Source organism: Dama dama, chromosome 11 (genome assembly GCF_033118175.1).
Source record: "Dama dama isolate Ldn47 chromosome 11, ASM3311817v1, whole genome shotgun sequence".
Taxonomy (NCBI): Eukaryota; Metazoa; Chordata; class Mammalia; order Artiodactyla; family Cervidae; genus Dama; species Dama dama.
Window position 1 is genome coordinate 50,082,251 of NC_083691.1, and position 25,320 is coordinate 50,107,570.

A 25,320-nucleotide genomic window follows, 5' to 3' on the forward strand; every position below is an offset into this window, starting at 1 on the left:
GAGCAAAATCTTATACAGGAAACTATAGGGGCCACAAGGATGAATAAAACACAACCATTATTCTCAAGGAGGTTGAAATTAGATTGAAATGTGCAATATCTTTGTGTATGTGAATATTTAATTATATATGTGTGTATCTACCCACCCACCCATCTATCCATCTGCATGTACCACAGATAATGAATTAAAGTGCCTGGTAAGTAGCCACCAGTAGGGAAGAGAGTAAGCCTGAAGAGATTTAAAAGAGAGATCTGTTTTTGTCAGCTGGTGTGAATGGGACATCATCAGAGACGTGTGGACCTTGACTTGAACCTTGGCTGATTGCTAAGCATTTAACTGATGGAGGCACCTGCCCCTGCCCCCAAACAAACCATCCAACCCTGGGGTATTGAAATGAAGGAAGTAGGGATTTCCAGTTCCCCCATCAAGTTGGAATCTTCTTGAAATGGGGCTGAAGTCACAAATTCAATATTGGTTAGAGTCCTTCCTCCTCACAGTGGTTATGGCATTGACTCCAACCCTCTACTTGTCATCTTGAAATGTCTAAGACCAAGCTATAGAGAGTAGCTGTACTCATTTATTATCTGAATCTGCTTCAGACACTCCCTGGCTCTTGCTAAAAGTCAAGTTCTGGGTAATTCAGCACATCCCTTCTCCACTGCTAGAGTCAGAACCTGGAGCTCTGGCCCCACTCACAGGCAGTGAGGGAGTCATTTCACATCTATGAAGGTCACGATGTTTTATTCCCTGGAAATAGGTTAAGATTTTATTTACTTACATGGGACTCTGAGAGACCAAATAGTAGTGAGAGTAATAATTTAATTCCTCAGTAAATGGACTGAGAAAACAAAATCCCAGAAAGCCTACAGTAATTAAAAGAGTATTGCATTCATTTCATGACTTTAGATAACACACTCTAAATCTCTTCTATCCTTCACACACAACCACATTATTGATGAACAGGCATCAAGAAGACATTAGGTGATGCTTTATTGCATTGTTTTAAGCTACTGTAGGTTTTATATATGAAGGACATGGATTTATGCTGAGTGATTCAGCTACAAAGTGGGCACATCAATTTGTTCATGAGAATGTGAGCTGGTGATTACCTTCATTAGAGTCACCAGGACAGACTGATCACTTTAATTTGGGCAGAGGCATGCAAACAGAATTTGCTAGTGGTGTGTGTGTACCTGGAGCACAGGCTGTTCTGCATCCCTGAGGAGCCCTAGGAATGCGGATTTGTGTTCTCAGAGACGTCAAAGTACCAGCCAGGGTACAAAGACCAGTGGGACCAGGAAGAAATTGCTTCTCAGCACCGTGTGGCAGGATGTGGTATAAGTTTCATTTGGTCTTAGCTTCTGAATGCCAGTTTGATGATGAAGTACAGAACGGATGGCCCAGAGAACTGGGCCAAATTCCAGATCATAGAACTCGGGGCCCTCCTTGGTATGACTAGGTTATGACGAGTTGGATGGGGTTCTACTTTATGCCACATAAAGGGAATTGGTGGGATTGGTTGTTGCTGTTCAGTTGCTCAGTCATGTCTGACTCTTAGCAACCACATGGACTGCAGCGTGCCAGCCTTCCCTGTCCTGCACTATCTGCCTGAGTTTGCTCAAGTTCATGTCCATTGAGTCAGTGCTACTATCTAACCATCTAATCCTCTGCCACCCACTTTTCCTTTTGCCTTCATCAGGGTCTTTTCCAGTGAGTTGGCTCTTCGCATCAGTTGGCTAAAGTATTGGATATTTAGCTTTAGCATCAATCCTTCCAGTGAACATTCAGGCTTGATTTCCTTTAGGATTGATTGGTTTCCTCTCCTTGCAGTCCAAGGAAGGAAGATTCAGTAAATTCAAAAAATTAGGATTGAGTACCTTTATTGATCTCAGGGCTTCCCTGATGGCTCCGATGGTAAAGAATCCACCTGCTCTGCAGGAGATGTGTGTTCGATCCTTGGGTTGGGCAGATCCCCTGGAGATGGGAATGGCTGCTCACTACAGTATTCTGTCCTGGAGAATTCCATGAACAGAGGAGCCTCGTGGGCTATAGTCCATGGGGTCACAGTGAGTCAGACATGACTGAGTGACTGAGTGACTCACACACACACACACACACACACACACACACACACACCTGTGATCCCATCTGTTTGTTACGTATAGTAGAGGCTTCCATCCTGCAAGAATTTACAGTGTATCTGGGAAACCATGAAGAGACTTTTTAAGCAATCCTGATTTACACTGTGGTTTGTAGAATGAAGGTTGGTGGTTAAGTGGTGGTCAAAAAGGCAAGGAGAAACAGTATCGACGAGTGTAGGATGTAATGCTGGTGACACTGGAGAATTAGTAAATCTTTCCTCGTGGGGACCTTTCAGCAAGCACATGGCCATATGTAAACGAGCATCATATTTCCCTGACCCAGAAAGTCCACTTCTGACAGGAGCAAAAATTGGATGCCTAAAGATATATGTTACTCTGTTTTGGGTAATAGCAAACATTGGAGAGTCCTTTAAATGTATGGCAACAGGAAAATGACTTGCCAAATAATACAGCAAAAACATTTGGGGATGTTATTCAATTATAAAAAAAAATTAACTATAAGTACATAGACTTTGAAAAGTATTTGCAATGTAAAAGATTGAGCAGTGATACAAAGATACATACTAAGATTGCAACTTTATAAAAATTATAACTGAAGGGTGCAATCAATGATCATTCATAATGTTGACCTCCTTTATTTCTCTATCATTGCTTCCGTTTTATTTCCTTTGTCGTAATCTTCACTATGTGAACTATAAAGTGTATATACTTATATAATTTAAATATGAGCTTCTCTAGGGAATATAAATAATGTTTAATTTGATCACCTCTGTATCTTCAGTATACCACACATCTAGGGTACTCAATATTTGAATGGCTGAATACATTAGTGATTGGTATTTTTAAAGTATTTAATTTATTTTAAACTGGACTTCCAATTTAATGCACAGTATGAAAATAACATTTGTCAAATCCTTGCAGGATGCTGGGTTAAGAACTCTAATCATTTTTCATTTCAACCTTATCACCAGTATGTTTGTTTTTATTAACTTTTTTTTTTGCAGTAGGTCCTTGTTGGCTGTCTGTTTTAAATACAGTAGTGTGACAAACTACAGACCACTGATGTTTTTTGCTGTGCAGAAGTTGATTAGTCCCATTTGATTTTGTTTTGTTGCTTGTGTTTTGGTGTCAAATAAAAGAAAAAAATCTTTGCAAAAAAAAAAAACCAACAAAAAAACAGTGGTGTGTACATGTTAATCCCAAACTCCCAATCTAGCTCTCCCCCTGCTTTCCATCTGGTAATTGTAAATTCATTCTCTAACTCTGAGAGTCTGTTTCTCATACTAAGTGAAGTAAGTCAGACAGAGAAAGATAAATATTGTATGATTTTCCTTATATAAGAAATCTTAAAAAATGATACAAATGACTTTATTTACAAAATAGAAGCATTTTAATTGAAATATTATTGCTGTCCAATTATATGTTACAGCTATACAATATAGTGATTTACAATTTTCAAAGGTTGTAGTCTATTTGGTTTTATTTCCAGTGTTATACAGTATATCCTTGTAGATTATTTTATACCTAATAATTTGTAATTTTTACCCCACCATTTCTATCTCCCCTTTCCCTCTCCCCACTGGTAACCTCTAGTTTGTCGTCTATTATCTGTGAGGACTAGTTTGTATTATAGTTGAAAAAACTGAGGCTAATGTAGACAAAGTACCTTGCTTGTTGGCAATATGTAAACCTCAGGCTGCTTGCCTCCAGAACTGAGGCTCTTGACCATCCTACGACGTTAAAAAATAAATATAGAATAATCAAGAGCATCAGATGCTTTAGTGAGGTCCTTTAAAACAAAAGCAAGAAAAAGTGTTTCCCATTTTCTCCCTATCCTGTGTCTTCATGCCGCCCTCAGCTGCCAACCTCTCCTGAGCCATCCTTCTCTGATCAAATTTTCCCTGTTGCCTAAGCCTCCTCAGTCCTTCAGAAACCCCGTTACTGATAATCTGGTTGATAAACTCATCTCGGTCTGAGGCAGCTACATTTTAAAAGGATTTTATAATATCTCAGCATGAAAGAGAGACACTTCTGCAAACATTTTCTGGGGCAGCCAGACCTTTTGGGCTCTCTTCCAATCAAGCTGTGAAGGCGGCCAGTAAATCTACTGTGTCCATCTTTGTGGAAGTTCATAAGCATATCATTTTGTCTCTTAACCGAATTAAAATATTCTCCAACTGTAATATAGGAGGTATGTCTTGTAGAAACCTTAAAATTCTATACAGGATAGGTATATGAACACCATTTTGTGTCCTAATAGTATCAGGACAGGTAACGTAGTAAATCTTCAGATTGAGACCAAAGCACTCTTCACTGAGATGATTACATAGAGAATAACATTTGCCTGGAATTTGCATCACCGTCTCTTCTCTTTATGATTTTATATGATCATGTGACTGTGGGGATTGGAAATTCCATAAACTCCCCTTTAATAATAAATAGATTCAAGTTATCCTCAAATTTATGATGATAATGAAATATTAACTCGAGAAGCAAGTGCTTTATAAACCTGTGAATTGCTGTTCTGCTTTATTTCAAAAGTAGGTTCTTCTTAAAAACACTCATATGATACCTGAAGCTGTAAAAATTAATGAAATGATAAAGCATATGGGGGTTGAATGCACTGAATATGTGCTGGTGTCTGGAACTGAACAGAATTATAAATGTTTAAAAATGTAATTTGATTTCCAGAACCAGGAAATAAGAAAACGTTCTTGTCTTTCTGATGCAACTCATATCACTTTGGAGTTAAATGCCTAAAAACTATATTAGCAGAGATTTTAAATGTCTAATTAAGGCACAGCCTTCCAGGTATTTTGACTTTTCTTGGTAAGTGTTCAAACAAAGCTATGGCATTTTTGAGACGGAGCTACGTTCTGTATGTGATGTCCACACAAACCCACATTTTTCTCAGAGAAAGAAAGAAACATCATATAATTATACTAATATGTGAGATCTTAAGAAATGATACTAATGAACTTATTTATAAAGCAAAAACAGACTCACAGACATAGAAAACAAACATATGGTTACCAAGAGCAAAGCTGGGGACAGGGAGATAAATTAGAAACTTGGGATTAACACATACACACTATTGTATATAAAATAGGTAGGCAACAAAGACAGACTGTGTAGCACAGGGAACTCTTCATGACACTCCTGTATGGAGTATGATCTATATGGGAAAGGCATTTTGAAAAGAATGGATATATGTATAAATAATGGCTGATTCACTTTGCGGTACAGCAGAAACTATCATAAAATTTTAAGTCATCTGTACCCCAATAAGGGCTTCGTAGGTGGTGCTAGTGGTAAAGAAATGGCCTGCTAAGGCAGGACACACAAGAGACATGGGTTCAGTCCCTCGGTTGGGAAGATCCCCTGGAAGAGGAAATGGTAACCCACTCCAGTATTCTTGCCTGGAAAGTCCCATGGACAAGAGGAGTCTGGCGAACTACAGTCCATGGGGTTGCAAAGAGTTGGACACGACTGAGCATGCACACACATACTCCAATAAAAATTTGAAAATAAAAAAATAATAAATAAAATAGATCAACAAGGAATAAAATCAAACAGATAATTTGATAGCTGTGATGTTCCGCTCATCAAGAATTTGAGCTGTGTAGTGTTTTTTGATGTGTGTTTGATTAAAATCATCTTGCATTTTAAATAGTCACAATAGATTTTTGTGAGGGCTCCACACATTTCTGATTTTGTCAGTTTTAACTCTGCCGTCTGTGTCCCTGGAGTACCTCTACTCTGTTTTTGGTCAGCCAAGGTGATGATTAAAGGGTTGGGAAACGGATGCTAATTATACAGATTCTGTTTAAGGAGCAAGTTACTTTCTTAGGAGAATCAGCATCAGCTGTCCCTGTTAGTTTATTGTCTTTCTAAAACTGCTAATGATATTATTGTTTGCCCCACCTATTTACACCGTGTAGCTCCAGAAGAGCAAAAAGTATCCTAGTCTTTGAACGTGAGTCCATGAAATTGTGCTAAGCAGGCAATCAGAAAAGTATCAGAAGATGGGTATCTTATCTCTCCATAATGTGGTTATTGATTCCCAGCCAGAACTACTGGACATTTTTTTTTTTTCAGAACCCTTTAAAGCTCCTGTAGTCAGCAGCATACGATTTAGTGAACGCTGCTATACTCCAAGATAACCAGTTATTAAGCCACTAAGTCAAGTATAGAAGACTTGACTCAGTCTTTTCAGCTTTTACTTACCCAAATCCATTATGCTTTCAGAAGTCAGGGAGGCGGGCTTCCTTCCTGAGAAAGTCTTGGGAAATTTAGTACCATTAGCTCACCAAGGAGCTATGCCACCTTTACTCATGGCCTAGTTACTTCCAGAAACCACAAATCAATCTAAATAGCCCAACATTTAATAGTTAATGATTGACTTTATTGTTTTCTGAGCTCCTAGGAAGGCAATTGACTCTTGTTGCCGAGCTAAGTTGTAAACAGTTCAGGAGTGGAGAAAGCAGAGGCCTGCTCCAGCTTGTAAATGTTACCTGTTTAGTTGATTTGAGCAGGTTTTAAAATTCTAGTAAATATAACCATATCACTCAGTTTTGGTTTACAGTCTCATAACACTGATCTATTAATGGTCTATTTATTTTTTTACTCATTAATTTTTTTTTTCAAATGTCTACTGATTCTAGTCTATTATTCCCTTCCCTTTCCCATCTCCTTAGGAAGACTATCGTGCTAATTTTTTTAAAGGAGAAAATATTGTGATTTGAAAAATAGGACATTTTATTTCACTAGAAAGTTTCTGATATCATAACATAAACACTGTAGTTAAAGAATAGGTATGTGTCTGTGTGTGAGTGCACATTGGACACTCTTCGTGACCCTATGGACTGTAGCCCACCAGACTCCTCTTTCCATGGGATTCTCCAGGCAAGAATACTGGAGTGGGTTGCCATGCCCTCCTTCAATGGATCAAATCAGTCATTAAGTTTCTACTGTGTGCAGTCGTCTTGCACTGGTGTTAAAATATTCACTGGCATTTAAAGCTGTGTTATTGACTGGTAGTCACTTCTGGACTGAAACTTAGTGTTGGATGCCAGAATTCTCAAAATCACAATATATAAAACCATATTCAGAGGCACTGCTATGTCAGTGGGTCCAGTGAGAAGCACAAAGGCAAGCCAAAAGAAAATAAGAAAGATAAGGATTTGGATTAAGTCCATAACTAATTTAAAATACACAAGCCTGCCTTTGGAGATAGTGAAATTCTTAGCATCATGTTGGAAATATTTTGAGGGTGTTTAGAATACATGGCAAATGAAATTCTGATTTTAAGTGGACTTAGAAAGTAAAAATGCCAGTTTCAAACTCAACATTCAAAAAACTAAGATCATGGCATCTAGTTCCATCACTTCATGGCAAACAGATGGAGAAAAAGTGGAAGCAGTGGCAGATTTTCTTTTCTTGGGCTCCAAAGTCACTGCGGACAGTGACTGCAGCCATTAAAGATGCTTGTTCCTTGGAAGAAAATCTGTGACAAACCTAGACAGTGTATTAAAAAGCAGAGACATCACGCTGCTGACAAAGGTCCATATAATCAAAGCTATGGTTTTTCCAGTAGTCATGTAAGAATGTGAGAGTGAGAGTTGGGCCATCAAGAAAACTGAGTGCCCAGGAACTGATGTTTTTGAACTGTGGTGCTGGAGAAAACTCTTGAGAGTTCCTTGGACTTCAAGGAGATCCAACCAGTCCATCCTAAAGGAAATCAGTCCTGAATATTCACTGGAAGGACTGATGCTGAAGCTGAAGCTCCAGTGCTTTGGCTATCTGATACGAAGAGCCGAGTCACTGGAAAAGACCCTGATGCTAGGAAAGATTGAGGGCTGAAGGAGAAGAGGGTGACAGAGGATGAGATGGTTGGATGGCATCACTGACTCAGTGGACATGAATTTGAGCAAACTCTGGGAGATAGGACAAGGGAGCTTGGTGTGGTGTAGTCCATGGGGTTGCAAAGAGTCAGGCATGAATGAGCGACTGAAAAAAAAGCAGCAGGTGTATATTGCAGAGCAGAGGCTGCCAGACTTTAGGATTTACAGATTAATAAACTAAAAAGAATAAATAATTAAAGCATTATTGGTAGTTGCCAGCTCTTTATTTTTGCTAAGTGTTGCTAGCACTATTCCCCTTACTAAGATTCTCTCGTGCAGTGAGGCTCTCACATTAGATTTGAGCCATAATAGAGTTTATTAAAACAAAGGATAAAAAACTCATTTCAAAAGATACACAAAGAGAAGCATATATACAAATGTTACTGATTGGCATTTCCCTCACACAGGAGATGTGAGGAGCCCAGTCTGTTACCAGGATCAGCTTTGCCTGGGGTCCTGCCACCAGCACATGCAGGAGATTGCGTGCTCTGGAGAGCCACCTCTGTGGCTTATATGTGCATTACCATAGTCCCTTCTCCAGGCTGGGACTCTTCTGTTGTCTGCAAGCCTTACCTCCAAACCACACTCAGGCTTCTCCTTGACTTTTACTGGGCTCCCTTGAACCTTGTATAAGTGCAAAAAACAACAAAAAAGAATTTTACCAGAACTGGTGTTATAATAGATTGCAGTTACTACTTAAAAAAAAAACACTTTTTATTATGGAAAATTTCAAGCATATCCAACAGTAGAGCATATATAATAAACCATCATATACCATCACCCAACTTCAACCATTATGAACTAATAGCCAGTCTTATTTTTTCTATACTATACTATACTATACTTTACTAAAGGTGTGGAGACACCTTTCCTTTACTCTAAAAAACTGAAACAAATCTCAAATCTATCACTTCATCCAAAGGCATCTTGTTATATATATATATATATATATATAAGCTATGGACATTTTAAATAAAATAACAAGTATTGCTAGGATGTTTTAAAACATTAACTCTGTAATATCATCCAATATTTAGTCAATATTTACATTTCTTTGTTTTATAATGTACATATATACAAATTTACCTACAAGGGCTTCCCTGGTGGCTCAGATGGTAAAGCATCTGCCTGCAATGCGGGAGACCTGGGTTTGATCCCATGGTCGGGAAGATCCCCTGGGGAAGGAAATGGCAACCCACTCCAGTACTCTGGCCTGGAAAATCCCATGGACAGAGGAGCCTGGTAGGCTACAGTCCATGTGGTCACAAAGAGTCGGACACGACTGAGTGACTTTACTTACTTACTTACATATTTATGATTATAGTTTATTTGTCCTATTCAGGATCCACAAAAGTCTGACATTTTTCCACTAGTTATTACTATTAGGATTTTCACAAGTGCATCCATGTGGTTTTATTTTACATGTTTGTCCCTTGGACTTCTGTGAATTGAGAATTTATCCCAAGATTGATCATTTTTATGTTTTGTATTTTGTTGTTGCTTTTGGCAAGACTGTTTCATAGGTAGTGTTATATCATTCCATCAAAAGATACATAATATATGGTTCTCTGTTCTATTTATTAATATTTTTAAGTCAATAGCCATTGAATACTTTGTTTACCACCTTTATCTCATTGAGAGTGCTGGCATTTTCTTACTTTTCATCTTACAAAGATGCAAACAAATATTACCCAAGACCTGATTTCTAGGAGCATTTTAAAGTTTTCATGTTGTTGTCCTTATATAGTTCTATGCCAAATTCTAGCAATTATCCACTGCAATGCAAAAGTGTAATCTCAGGTCTCTATTACATACCAAACAAGGATGATAAAGAGCAAACAAAAGCATCATCCAAAATCATCATTTCATAAAATGAAAGGATTTTCAACAGAGGAAATGCAAAGCATTTAAAAGACAGAATTTTAAATTATATGCATATATCTTTCTGGAAAATTCATCACGACATCCTGATTTCTCATGTCATCATGGACAGGGTCACTGCATTCTGGTCTCAAACAATGGACAAGAATATGGGAGCCTTTGTTTAGCTCCATGGTGTTGGAAAGCATGTGCTAGAAGCTAATGTGAAAATTTGTCCAGCTAAATTAAAGGACTAACAACTTTAAGAGTATCTTCAACTTATTATGTATTCCAAATCACTATATACAATTTTTTTAAAGCTATTAAAAGGCTATTCTTTAATTCACTAAACATGTATTGAGCACCGATTCTATGCCACGCAGTTATTCTGGCATTTGGAATATAAAAACACACTAGAATATAAATATAACAAAGATTAATAAAAAAGCAGAGTGGAGACAATATAACAAAAAGAAATTAAGAAGCTGCATTATTAATTCTTGCTCTGCCTCCAAGGAACCTCTTCATACCCTGGGGGTTTAGTATCCTGTAAATGGGTATAATAAGGCATATTTGTCTTTCTCTTTGAAAACCAAGTAACATAATGAACATTATCTGAAGAATCAAAGGTAAACTGTAAAATGTAAGAAATGATGTGATAACTTCTGGAACTTAATCTGTGGTTTCTCATAGCATATATTCTCACTGCGGTAAACTTAAAATATATCCCTAGTATCACTGTTTTTCCCATCCCCTTTTGCTGATAAGGAAATGGTCCTCCGTATGTGACATGACTTAACAGAACTGTTAAGGTCTTAGATCTGTTAAGATCAGTAGGTTGAGCCTATTGATCTCAGTTGTGTGCTTCTCCTCTGCTCCACAGTAATGGTTCTTTCACATTAGATACTATATGCTTGCACAGTGCATTCAAACCCCCCAGGGCATTAAGGGTGTAATAGGGAAGTCATCGAAAAAGCAAGAGAGTCCCAGAAAAACATCTATTTCTGCTTTATTGGCTATGCCAAAGCCTTTGACTGTGTAGATCACAATAAACTGTGGAAAATTCTGAAAGAGATGGGACTACCAGACCACCTGACCTGCCTCTTGAGAAACCTGTATGCAGGTCAGGAAGCAACAGTTAGAACTGGACATGGACCAACAGACTGGTTCCAAATAGGCAAAGGAGTACGTCAAGGCTATCTATTGTCACCCTGATTATCTAACTTATATGCAGAGTACATCATGAGAAACACTGGGCTGGAAGAAGCACAAGCTGGAATCAAGATTGCCAGGAGAAATGTCAATAACCTCAGATATGCAGATGACACCACCCTTATGGCAGAAAGTGAAGAAGAACTAAAGAGCCTCTTGATGAAAGTGAAAGAGGAGAGTGAAAAAGTTGGCTTAAAGCTCAACATTCAGAAAACTAAGATCATGGCATCTGGTCTCATCACTTCATGGCAAATAGATGGGGAAACAGTAGAAACAGTGTCTGACTTTATTTTTCTGGGCTCCAAAATCACTGCAGATGGTGATTGCAGCCATGAAATTAAAAGACGCTTACTCCTTGGAAGGAAAGTTATGACCAACCTAGACAGCATATTAAAAAGCAGAGACATTACTTTGTCAACAAAGATCCATCTAGTCAAGGCTATGGTTTTTCCAGTGGTCATGTATGGATGTGAGAGTTGGACTATAAAGAAAGCTGAGCACCAAAGGATTGATGCTTTTGAACTGTGGTGTTGAAGACTCTTGAGAGTCCCTTGGACTGCAAGGAAATCCAACCAGTCCATCCTAAAGGAGATCAGTCCTGGGTATTCATTGGTAGGACTGATTTTGAAGCTGAAACTCCAGTACTTTGGCCACCTGATGTGAAGAGCTGACTCATTTGAAAATACCCTGATGCTGGGAAAGATTGAGGGCAGGAGGAAAAGTGGACGACAGAGGATAAGATGGTTGGATGGCATCACTGACTCGATGAACATGGGTTTGGGTGGACTCCAGGAGTTGGTGATGGACAGGAGGGCTTGGCGTGCTGCTGTTCATGGGGTCGCAAAGAGTCGGACATGACTGAGTGAATGAACTGAACTGAACTGAGGGAAGTGATCTGCTTTTGAAAGGCAGGAGTGAGCAGATACAAAGGCAGGTGGCCAGGAGGCTCCCAAGGATTCTCTCTGCTAATCACTTGCTCTGCTGGCCCTCCTGCTCCCAGCCCTGGCAGCCCTTCCCTTCTCCTTTGCCCCTTCTAATCCCCACCTTCCTGTTCTCTTGACACTAGCTTCATGAGACATTCAGTGTTTTGATCATAGCTTTATGTGTTATTGACCTTGTCCAGTCAATATGACCTTGTATTACCAATTCTAACTCCTTGAAGAAAAGGAATGACACAGATTGAAATGCTTGACCTGGGAATTTGAATCCAGTTCAGCTGTTTTGGTTGATATAATATGTTTAAAATACCAAATTTGAATGCCTTTATACTAGACTTACATGTTCTAATTCCTCCATTGCCTTTTGGACTATACTAGCCCTTTTACACACTTCTCAGACTTCCCTCACCCCTGAAAGCATCTGAGTTGACTCCTGGTGGACTGACATTTTCCCTACAGACTGTACCAGGCAGATCTTGGGTTCTTTGGGGTTAGTTTACTTTGAGTCTCAAATCAAAAGTATTTCCTGCGGCATCTCTCTCACTGTTCAGAATTTAGTACTGATGTGGCCAAAATCACAGTGGCCTGCACCCAATAATGAGCCTTAGGAGGTTCAAGTGAGAGTATAGATGGAGGGGAAGAGAGTTAAGAAGAGCCCAGTTAAAATGCATTATTGTGTGTACTCAAGAATCTTGAAGCAATGACTTGTTATTAACACTTTGCTCTTCTGGCAGAAATGCCTACTGGCATAAGGCTGAGTAATATTTGGTTGATCACAAAAGGGTCCCTTTATCTTCTTTGTGAAAGGATTCTCCTGGATGTGGCACTCTCCAGGGATGGTGCAAAGTTACACAGCAGCCTATTTTCCCTTGGCCCTAACATCATTTTCACTCTAATCCTCTTCAATACAGGTTGCCAATTTGGCCTGTTCCATCTCCAACAATGAGGAAGGGGTGAAATTAGTTCGGATGGCAGCCACTCAGATTGACAGCCTGTGTCCTCAGGTAAGCCTCATTCACTTTGTTTTCAAAGCCAATATTTTGGGTCTTGTGCACTCCAGCCTTCCTGTCACTCATTCCTTGCCTTGTCCTCTTTCCTCTTCCTGGAAAGTGCTACTCATCATTCAGGGACATTTCCGGTTCTGCCTTTCTCAAAAAGAACTGCTAATTGCTCCAGTCTCTCCAAAATTACTGTAGTGATTATTGTCTTTTCCACCCCTATTGACTTTTTCTACTTGTCTTGAATTGTTATTTCAACACTCCATATCTATTCACTTTGTCTCCCTCACAAAATTATATGCTTGTACGAGGAGAACAAGAGTTATATTTCTGCCCCATCTGTGCTAAAAAGACTTGGTTTAATATACACTTTTGGAAACCTATATCTTAAAAAAAGAAGAGCAAACAAAAGACTAGTATTTGATAACCTACTCCATCTTTCATGTTTTGATTGTCCTCCCAAACACTGAGAATCCCCTTATCTGCCGAAGCTGCAAGGTCCAGGGTTTCAACATGGTCTTTGACTTGCTTGTTCCTCTTTTGATGATTGTAATCCATATGTCCATGGATTATTTCTAACAAATAGGTCATCAACGCAGCTCTCACATTGGCTGCCCGGCCGCAGAGCAAAGTTGCTCAGGACAACATGGACGTCTTCAAAGACCAATGGGAAAAGCAAGTTCGAGTGCTGACAGAGGCTGTGGATGACATCACCTCAGTGGATGACTTCCTTTCCGTCTCAGGTAATCACAAACGGGCCCTTACAAGGTAGTTGAAGGAAGAGAACAAGATGAGATGAGGAATATCTTGCAAGTGTCATGGGTCTGTGTTTCAAGTGCTCTCCTTGACCCTTTGAGCTTTCAATCATCTCTGCAACTGTGATTGTAACACCCTCTTGAAAATTTGTCTCTGCTGTGCACATTATTTCAAGACATCGAGTCAAAATATTTGGGGGGAAAACACAACTTTCTGATTATAGATATTAGAAACCTGAAAGATTGTTTAAGTAGATCTAGGCTCCTTTCTAGTTCCTGGAGTTTTTAAAATAGCATGGCCTTTGCTGCATCTTTTAAATCACCCATCTAAAAGAGTGTGGAATATGAGATTGGTTATGTTGAAAAATCAAAAAAATCAATTAGTTATCCCAATTTGCCTGTGTTAAGTACCCCCGCCCCCCCCCCCCCCCCCCCCGCCCCCGGCCCTGCCCGAGTGAATGAAGTTATGTAGGTTTTTGATAAGCTGGGAAAAAAATTTTAGCCACCAAATGAACCCATTAGAAATCACTTAGGAACTATTGAGGTTTTGAGCACTTGACCATGAGGTTGTGGAAGGAAGTGAAAATAAACAGAACTCATCATCACTGGAAATTGTGACTTAATGCTTTGTAGATGAAGCCAGACTGAAGGATGGCAATCCACTCCAGTATTCTTATCTGGAAAATCCCATAGGCAGGCTACAGTCCATGGGATCACAAAGAGTCAAACATGACTGAGCCTAACAAAAGGGATGTTAGTACATTTGAATAACCATGTAGTCAATTTTACCTTTAACAGGGCTCATCAATGCTGTTTCAAAAGTGGGCTACCAGCCAGCTCACAGGCCTTTTTCCAAACAGATTTGGCCCAATTCATGTGGAGAAGTCTCTGTGGGAGCATGAGGAAGGAGGTCACCAGAAGTCTCAACTCCCTTGTGAGGCATTAAAATAACCAAATGGCTCTTAAAAATTAAAATTAACCAGGTGTTGACTCTACCCAGAGGTGTATGGAAATCATACCTGCCAACTCATGTGCCCTGGCCTTGACCAGAGCTTACCGAGGTCTGAGAGGGAGGGGTTGCAGCACAACTCACAGGATCCAGGCTGATGGAGCCTGACTGCAACAAAGGGAAAGGGATTTCTGGGGCAGGCTTAGTGTATCTGGAAACTTTTCTCTAGTTGTAGTCTTTCCATTCACCAAGAAACTGACAATGAATTCCCACTGGGCTTGTATTTAAAGCTTGTCTAAGAGTAGTACAGTTGAACCTGTAGATCTGAAGGATGATGGAAAAGCCAACTTTAAAATCATGGAGGGAAAGTCGAGGGAGAGGGGAAAAATGAGCCAACACACGCTTGGTGCTGTCAATTTTAAAAAAATGCACAACATGAGAGTGGCGGATTAAGTTTTATTTGGGCAATGAGGGCTGCAGCCCAGGAGACAGCACCTCAGATAGCTCTAGGGAAACTGCTCCAAACAGGTAGGGGCAAAGGATAGTATATGTGTGACTTTGGTAAAGGGGGAGTACATGCAATTAAGCTCATATTTAAAAGTTTCTGCTGGTCTCACGAAGCTTCTGCTAGTCACGAGAAACAATTGTCACCCTGAAGGAATTTTGTGCTTTTCTAGATATGAGGCTTCACTTTCAATTTTCACGTTCATGCATTGGAGAAGGAAATGGCAACCCACTCCAGTGTTCTTGCCTGGAGAATCCCAGGGACGGGGGAGCCTGCTGGGCTGCCGTCTCTGGGGTTGCACAGAGTTGGACACGACTGACATAACTTAGCAACAGCAGCAGATACAAAGAGATACAAGAATTAGGCTCATAAAATCAGCTCCTGAGACTATCTGACTATCTGAAGACCTGCACTACTAGTTTTTCCATGAGAACAGAGTGCCTCATTTCTGCTCTCCTCCCTGTACTCCTTCAGGGGTGTTGGAGGTCAGCAGCTGCAACAGCACATGATTGAATCCTTGTAGAGTAAATGACAAGCACCCATGGCAAGTGCCAATTCGTAGTTGACAGTATCTGTTATTTGTCTGATTTTCTGCTATTTGCTTTCATTCTCACCAAAATTTTATGTCAGTTATCACTATTCTGAATCTTCCTTTGAGAAAAGTAAGTCACTAACGTGTAGGTAACTTGGCAGAGGTGGAATTATAATCCAGATTATCCTCTTTCCAGAATCTATATAGTTCTCAGCAAGTCTGGATAGAAGGGTGTTTTACCAGCTTTCACTGCAGCTCCCTTCCCCACCTCTAATCCCCTGCTCTCTCCTGCCCTGTAGTACTGTGGGTCCACTCTCTCTTCCCTTTTAGAAACCTGACTTGTTTTTCATTCCCAAGGTGCTTTACTTTTGATGACTTGTCAAAGCAGCTATTCATTTAAACATACCTGTGTCCAGGAGTTGGCTGATAAAGAATTCAATGCGTTGCCATTCATGGAATTTTTTGCTTCCCTGATACATGAGTCCTAACAATGCAAAAGATATCCAAGAAGTGCATCTCTCAGAAGATGCTTAGAAATTGTTCGACTAGGCATGTTGGGGATCCGAATGGTGGAGAACAGAAGACTGGACACCAAGACTGAGATATTTCTTGTTTCTAGTCAATCTTTGCCAGGATGGGTATAAGGGTTCCCAGAAAGGGAGAGGGGGACTCCAGTCAGCCTCAGATCTCACATAGCAATCCTAACAGCCCCTGGAAATCTTACTCTGCTCCCCTCCCTATTTACAAATGAATAGAAAATATCTACATACTACCTTTCTCAAAGAGGAGTCATTTCAGAACTTAAAACTTTCCCAACCTACCCTTTTCTTTAAATGCACGTACAGAAATTTCTGAGGGTAGAAAAAAGCCAGGCAAGGAGTCTTATCTCAGGCTGTTTCAATAACGCAAAGCTTCTCTTAATTTTCTTCCACCGGGCCTGCCTCTCTGCCACCTTTCTCCCTGCTGTGCCTTTGTGCATCTCATTATTACCAGCAACACGAAAAGGCTTTGGCTTCCGCTGATAACGCTGTACGGTCCAACCGCAGTGGTACAAGTGCTGTGGCATGCCATGACAGGAAAAGGAACAGGCGCTGTCAGGAAGCCGGCCTTGGCAGGACCCGCTGGAGCGTGCCTTTGGACTTGACAATCGGAGGCAGCAGGCACCTTTCCACAGATGGGCTTGACAAATACTGACACAGCCCACTCTGTCCTGCTGGTAGACTGTGGATGCAGCCCAGTAGTTGGGGAAACTACGTCTCATCTCCTCTATAAGCTGGAGCCAAAACATTTGCATCAGTAAATTGCAGGTTTGGCCCAGGAGATATTTTGAAATGGCATTAATGGCATTTTATGTATCAGTTTCTTCTTAAGGGAATATCTATTCTAGCAGGAAACTCTATTTTGGAGGCAACAATAAAAAAGGTTTTTTTTTAAGAGGTAGTTTTGTTTTTCTTTCTTTTTTTCATGCTACCTGAACTTGTATGTCTGAGTGCTTAATTTGTCCATATGAAAAGCAGCAAGTTTGGGGAGCAATGATGCTAGCTATTAACATTATAGGAGCGAAACCAATTTTCTGATGTGGTCTGGGCTCATAAAAAAGTGAAACGACTGTGTTAGAGCACTTAAACTTTTCCCACTGGGCAAAAACTACCATTTTTAATAGTGTCTTAAGATGAGCGTCTTGGCTTTAACCATGTGACAGTTTAATTCTTGGGTTTGGCTCACAAAATAACAGGCATCTAAGATCTGAAAAAGCTATTAACTCGGTCCCATAATGTCTGGAAGTTTTGTTTTGTTTACCTCTTCCTCTTTCATTTACTTTTTTTTTTTTTAACTCCAGGGTCTTGAGTTTGTTCCCTTAAAACATTCACAGACTGAACTTTGCTTATGATTTTGGAAACTGTAGTTTTAGAGCTAATAATAATGCAGTCATTTGGTCATCAGTGATTTAACATGATTACATCTTTTCTGAAAGAATAAGGCTGCAAAAATTTAAGGAAGTTTATCACAAACTTATGTTGCCAGCAAATCGTTTATGATTTTAAAAACTATGCTTCACATTCAGGCGTAACATCCAAAGTACCTAAGGGGTTCACCCCCACAGTGTAACCCTCTCTGAAATGCACATGCTTTCTATTATTACTTTCCCTTCTATGTTGTTTTCTAGTTGAAACATCATCCCTCTATCTCCTTACTTAATGAATTCTTTCTCTTGGAAATACCTTAGAGTAAAAATATATAATTGTCCCCTTTCAAAGGACATATTTATTCAGTATTTCTTCTTTTCTTTTGGAATGTTTATTATGTATTTATTTTTGGCCAAGCTGGGTCTTCATTGCTCCTCGAGCATTTCTCTAGTTGTGATGAGGGAGGGCTACTCTCTAGCTGTGGTGCACGAACTTCTCATTAGAGTGTCTTCTCTTGTTGTAGAGCACAGACTCTAGGGTGCATAGGCTTCAGTAGTTGTGGCACACACGCTTACTTGCCCCACGGCATGTAGGATCTTCCCGGATCAGGAGTCAAACCTGTGTCTCATGCATTGGCAGGCAGATTCTTTACCACTGAGACACAAGGGAAGCCTTCCGATTGGTTTTTAAGTATGTCAGTGACATAAAGGGCTTCCCTAATACCTTAGTCGGTACAGAATACTCTTGCAATGCAGGACAGCAGGGCTCGATTTCTGGGTCAGGAATATTTCCCTGGAAAGAGAAATGGCAGCTCACTCCAGTAGTCTTGCCTGGGAAATCCCATGGACAGTGGAGCCTGGCAGGCTAAAGTCCATGGAGTCGTAAGAGTCAGACACAACTTAATGACTAAACCACCACCACCAGTGATATAAAATCATATAAATGTGGATATGTCCTCTCCACAGAAAATCATATCTTGGAGGATGTGAACAAATGTGTGATCGCCCTTCAAGAAGGGGATGTGGACACTCTGGACCGGACCGCAGGGGCCATCAGGGGCCGGGCTGCTCGAGTTATACACATCATCAATGCTGAGATGGAGAACTATGAAGCTGGTGTTTATACTGAGAAGGTGCTGGAAGCTACAAAACTGCTATCTGAGACAGGTAACCATGGATATTAGATTCGACCAAAATGTCAGACCCATGATGAATTTCCATACCTGAATAAATCTGTTTCATTGTTTCCTGTAGATCTTTATGCTTCTAAATCACACATGATCATAAAATTGGTACTCTTTATTTCTTGAGTTTGAATTGGAATACTTTAGCAGAATCACAATTTATTGTTTTTGCAGTATATACTACTCTACAGTTTTTGTGTATAATCATTTGATTCTCACAAGAACCTTATGAAGTAGGCAGATTTTTTATTATCTCCCATTATGAATATGAAAATGGAATTTTGAATGAGATAGGAGACTGGAAAAAGGTCACGAGTCTAGAGAATAGTGAGTATGTGATTGGAACTTGGAATTTTGAACTTGAAAAACATTTCTCTGTCTGTTTCTTGAGAAGATGGGACTATGAGAGAGGACCATGCACAACCGGGGAAAAGCATAAAGGCTTCCAGTAGTACGTGGATATGAAGTGATCACAGGAGGTAGTGGTTACTGAAAAGGGGCTAGACTTTCAGTATATGCCCAACTCCACTGGTGAAGGTCTGCATATCTTCTTTCAGGGGTACGTGGCTGCCCTCTGGGGAATCCTGGTTGTGATGAGAGATAGTTACTTATGACAGAGAGCCTGTCATAGCTCTCTAATGCACTGAGATGGAAAAAAGACTTGTTTCCACTGAGTTAACACAATAGCCCATAACTTTGGATAGTTATGTCAATGACTGACCTATTTTCAGTAGTTTTTGCCCTGATATAACTGATATCTCTTGGCTTCAGACCCTTTCTAAAGTCCCTCATGTCTTGTGTTTTGATATGTGCTTGTCTTAGTTGCTCAGTTGTATCTGGCTCTTTGCGATCCCATGGACTGTAGCCCGCCAGGCTCCTTTGTCCATGGAATTCTCCAGGCAAGAATACTGGAGCGGAGTGCCATTCCCTTCTCCAAGGGATCTTCCTGACCCAGGGATCAAACTCAGTCTCCTGCACTGAGGGCAGATTCTTTACTGTCTGAGCCACCAAGGAAATCCATTAATATATGGGGGAATGAAAGTAGAAAAAAAGTCCAAGGAAGGAGAGAAGATGAATAGAATTTAACTCTATATATTGGCTGGAGTTATGAATGGGTGACAAATCCAGTTCTATGTATACATAGAAGGAACTCACCTCAGCTTCAGTGGGAAGTGTCTCTGGTCTGTACATGGATTTTGGAGCCCACTAGGCTTTTAAAAACAGACGTATCTCTGAAAAGTCAGATATAGCAGTGTTCTAAGTTCTACATGGTAAGACATATTAGTAGAAATATGTTTCCTTCTACAGGGAAAGGATATTTACAAAGACTTCTGTCTAGTCTAGAATAGCAAGAAGAAACATTAGGTAAACAGACTTTGGTTGCTCGCTCTGAAATATATGCAGAAAGGGAATAGGGTCATATCATATATCACCCATATCTAGGAATTGTTGCTCTTGAGAAGCCTGACAGACTTAGAATTAGAAATAATAATGACAATAATACAATATATCTACATTTTAACTAGGGGCTTCCCTGATGACTTGGGACTGTAAAGAACTTGCCTGCAATGTGGAAGACCTGGGTTTGACCCCTGGGCCAGGAAGATCCCCTGGAGAAAGGAATGGCATGGTGGAGTGGACCAGTATTCTTGACATGTATTCCCCATCCCGATCTCCCCTCCCACCTCCCCCCACCCCCCCCACCCGATTCCCCTGGGTCCTCCCAGTGCACCTGGCCCGAGCACCTGTCTCATGCATCCCACCTGGGCCGGTGAAGACTTCCACTTTTCAATGCAGGGGATGTGGGTTCAATCCCTGATCGGGAAGCTAAGATCCTACATGCCCCGGGGCCAAAAAACCGAAACATCAAACAGAAGCAATATTGTAACAAATTTAATAAAGATATAAAGGCTTTTATAATGGTCCCCTTCAAAAAAAATCTTAAAAAAAAATTATTTTACTCTCCTGTATATGCTGTTTTTTTTTTTTTTTTTTTACTCCCATTCACCCTTAAAGGGACCCTCTCACATTTCTGCAGTTCTCACTTCCTGAACCATTGCTTCTATTATGTTATGAAGTCTCAGCTTCATGGGGTATATCTGATACATAGCAGCATTCCCTCCAATCTGACACTGACTGAAGAGTATCCAAGAAGGATGGAGGACATGGAGACAAAATTCTCAGCTCACAACTGTTTGGAAAGATGATTGTAGCAGATGACACCCAGAGCCAGTTTACATGTGACTTTGTGCACACAAAAACTTCAAATGTTGTTTAAGAGACATTCTGGAACTTTTTCTTATTGCATCTTGGAGTGCTTTAATGAACAGCAGGAGTGGTACCCATGGGATCAAAATCTACATAAAGGCAAGGACAGTGTGCTTAGTTGAGTGAAATATTTTAACATAATTTTCACTCAAAGTCTTAAAATGTAAATAGTATTCTGGTTGAATTTTTTAAATGAAACAGAGCAATCTATCCTGGATTATTGTTGCTAATCAAGATTTTGCTCTTATTTGTTAATTTTCAGATCTTTAAAAATTATCATCTCAGCCTTTCTTTTGCAATGATTGAATAATCTCAGCACTTAACTAAAGGCACCTTCCTGCTTCTGATTTCCCCATCCAAGTATTAATTGAAAAGAAAAGAAGAGCAAGGCATTTAGATTCTTTCTGTTTTTCAGCCTCTATTGAAGATCACTAGGAAAGCAGCCAGGTAAAAGAGACTGAAATAGACAGATTATAAATAACTAGCAGAAAATACAGGAATACATGTCAAGGAAATGTAGATATTAGTGGGCTAAGAACTAGAATATATAAGGTATATAAATTATTTTCCTCCTATCCTCAATGGTTCTTTTCTTCCTTAAACAAGAGCAATATTGTTTCTTTATGGGTAACTAGAGAGGTTGTCAAAGAAATGAAAGCAAAAATCTAGCTGTTAGTAGGACAATTGACATATACACTGATTCCACATGAAGGAAGAACGCCTCTGTTTGTCATTGCTATGATGAAACCCACTGGCTATCTCATGTAGAACATGAAGTTTAAAAATGCATAATATAATGTGACTTAGGCTTCCCTGGTGGTTCAGTGCTAAAGAATCCTACCAATGCAGGATATGTGGGTTTGATTCCTGGGTTGGGAAGATCCCCTGAAGAAGCAAATGGCAACCCATTCAGTATTCTTGCCTGGGAAATCCTATGGACAGAGGAGCCTGGCAGGCTATATATAGTTCATGGGGCCACAAAAGAGTCAAATATGACTTAGCAACTAAACAACAACAATATGCTGATTTAATACCTAGAATTTCTCTGTAAAAAATGATTAAATATACAAGCTAATAAAAAACTTTAGCTGTTAATTCACTGGTTGCTAATTAGAATTATTGGGGAATGTACTAGAGACATGGAATTTGAGGAAGAACATAAGGTCAGTTCTGGACTTATGGTTATACAGAGTTTTGTTGGTTATATAGATTTTATAAAATGGATTATTCCCTTTGTCTGTGTCTGGCTATGCTTAGGAGATCCACATCCTCAAAATAAAAGCTCCTATGCTGGCACTATTGGTAATGAACCTGCCTGCAGGAGATGTAAGGGACACAGATTCCATCCATGGGTCAGAAAGACCCCCTGGAGGAGGACATGGCAACCCACTCCAGTATTCTTGCCTGGAAGTTGCTTCAGTGGTGTTTGACTCTTTGCGACCCTATGTACTATAGCCCACCATGTTCCTCTGTCCATGAGATTCTCCAGGCAAGTGTACTGGAGTGGGTTGCCATGCCCTCCTCTAGGAATCTTCCCAACCCAGGGATAGAACTTGAATCTCTTATGTCTCTTGCACTGGCCAGGTAGTTGTGGGGTGTTCTTTATCATTCATGCCACGTGGGAAGCCCCCCAAACTCCTATTCAGATCACTAATATCCAAATTTCTACCTTTGGGCTAATGTTTTGCTCCTGATTTTTTTTTTTTTAATCTTGTGCAGTCACTTTTTTTATACAAGTTTATCAAACTTTGTCCTGAGAGTACATTTTATTTTGGGGAGAGAACACAGGACAGTGGGCAAGCAGTGGAAGGTACCAAGAAAAGGGAAAAAAGGAAGAATCCAGGACATGGAAGACAGATCACTATGTTTTCTCTTGCCTTGTCACAACCTGCCAGGTTCTGCCCAGTTTTATTTCTGAGTTGTTAGATTGAAGACTCTAAGGCAGATGTTCTCAGCCTTTGTATTTTTGACATTTGAGTCTTGGTAGTTCTTTCTTGGGGTGGAGGGAGCTATCCTGTGGATTAAAGATGCTTGGCATCCCTGGCCTCACCACACTAGATGCTTGTAGAACCTCTTCCTTTCCCACTTCAAACTGTGACAAAGGTGGCTCTAGACATTGCTAGATGTTTTGGGGGTGGACAAAATAATCCTCACTTAAGATAACTGCCACTAAGTGGCTAAAAACTGAGAAAGTTCCAAAGAGTGACGAGACAGTTTATATTTTATTTTTGATAAATTGCTTAGTAAAGAGTAAGTAAATTGTTTTGAAGTGTATGTTTTGTTTTGATATGAAAGCTGAGTTACTTTTGAAAACACAATTTTGTGGATTATTAGTATGTTAAAACTTTAGGGTGACATTATATAAAAATTTGCCTATTTATTTTTTATAAATCTAATGTAAGCTGATGAAAGCACCATAAACCTGACGTACATCAGACCCACTAAATACTTACGTATTTAATTGCCTCTTTAGTAAAAACTGAATTATAGCAAATTGCCAATAGTTTGGTAGTGAATGCACACCCAATGAGATCCATCTCTAGAGATCTTGTTTGCAAAGTCAGGTGGCTCTGGAAAGTGGAAGAGGGTGTACATTCAATAATGTTATGCTTAGATATACAGAGAGAAGCTCATTCTTCACTGAACAGATTACGTTGAAATGCCATTTTTGTAAATTTGATGGCTGATGCAAATTTGTGGCAATGTCTATACCATCAGGTTGGGAGATCTTTGGAACCATGCCATCAGTTCCTTCTTCAGAGGGGACCAAAAAAAGGATATTAAAAAATAAGTCTCTTTAATGAAAATTCTATTATTAATCACTTCATATATGAAAATTAAAATTCCATTATTTTGGAGAACACGTGGACCAAACAGATGGTGTAATTTTTTTTTTTTAAATCAAGACTTTTTAAAGAGCAGTTAAATGTTCACAGAAATATTGAGGGGAAGGTATCAAGATTTTCCATATTCCCTTCATTCTGCACATGGAGGGTGTCTCCCATTATCAACATCCTCTACCAGACTGGTACATTTTTTACCCTTGATGAACCTACACTGAAACATTATAATCACCCAAAGTCCACAGTTTACATTTTGGCTCATTCTTGATGTTCTATATTTTGTGGTATTTGGACTAATGCATAATGGCATACATCCATCATGATGGTATCATGCAGTGTGTTCTTCACTGCCCTAAAAATTCATTGTACTCTATTCATCCCTCTCCCCCTCCCAATCCCCCGACAGCCACTTGTCTTTTTACTTTTTCCATGGTTTTGTCATTTCTAGAATGTCATATAATTGGGATCATATAGTTTGTAGCCTTTTCAGATTGACTTTTCTAACTTAGCAGAGATGATATAATTTTTACTTTCATACTTCTGTTAAGTAAAGTTTTCCTAAGAGAGTTTTTTTTTGTTTTTTGTTTTTTGCATCATTTCTATATATTTTGCCAAGAAAATGTAAGAGGAACAAATAGAAAGTACCCAAACTGGATATGATATTAAGGGATACTATTGTGTTAGTACCATGTAGATAATGAAATCCAGGTAAAGAGTCAGAAGAACTCTATTCCTTGACTTCTACCAACTAAATGTGACCTTACATAAATTAGTTAATGCCCCTGAGCCTCAGTTTGATGTTTTGACATCTAAGCCTAATGAATATTGTTATTTTGTTTATTTGTGTTTCACTGTTTCCTTGCTTCCTGATGACTGAACTCAACATGGACAATCATTGCCCATGAATCCTCTGCTCCATCTGGACAGGTGTATTCATTTTTCTCCAGGCAAAACACATCCATGCTGTTCCCACTCGCTTTGCTGCATCTTCACCATTTTTTCCTCCTCCTCTACATCTGTGTATTGAAATTATACTTATGAGCTGACTCAAGTTTCAGTTGGAGGCAACGAGGATCTATTTCTGAGTCTGATGACATTTAATACGTCTTCTTCAGTGTCAGTGGTCCACAGAAAGATTGTCAGTTCTTAAAGGCAGATGTTCTTATACATGCGTAGGGCCTGAACTTGTATCATCACACCATTAGATCCCCTGGAGGAGGGAATGGCTACCCACTCCAGTATTCTTGCCTGGAGAATTCCATGGATGGAGGAGCCTGGCAGGCTCACAAAGAATTAGACACAACAGAGCAATTAACACTTTCACTTTTTTCAGCTTTAATATGTATGTATTGATTAAATGAATAC

The 25,320-nt window shown here is 39.6% G+C and overlaps 1 protein-coding gene across 1 annotated transcript in view; it reads left to right on the top strand.

Moving 5' to 3' along the window:
• The window catches only part of CTNNA2 (catenin alpha 2), a 1,329,932-nt gene that overhangs the window by 1,208,359 nt on the left and 96,253 nt on the right, over positions 1-25,320 (top strand). Inside the window, exons 10-12 of the mRNA XM_061156261.1 lie at positions 12,927-13,019; positions 13,600-13,756; positions 18,627-18,827. Coding sequence (XP_061012244.1) covers positions 12,927-13,019; positions 13,600-13,756; positions 18,627-18,827 — 451 coding nt within the window. The remainder of the gene's footprint in view (positions 1-12,926; positions 13,020-13,599; positions 13,757-18,626; positions 18,828-25,320) is intronic.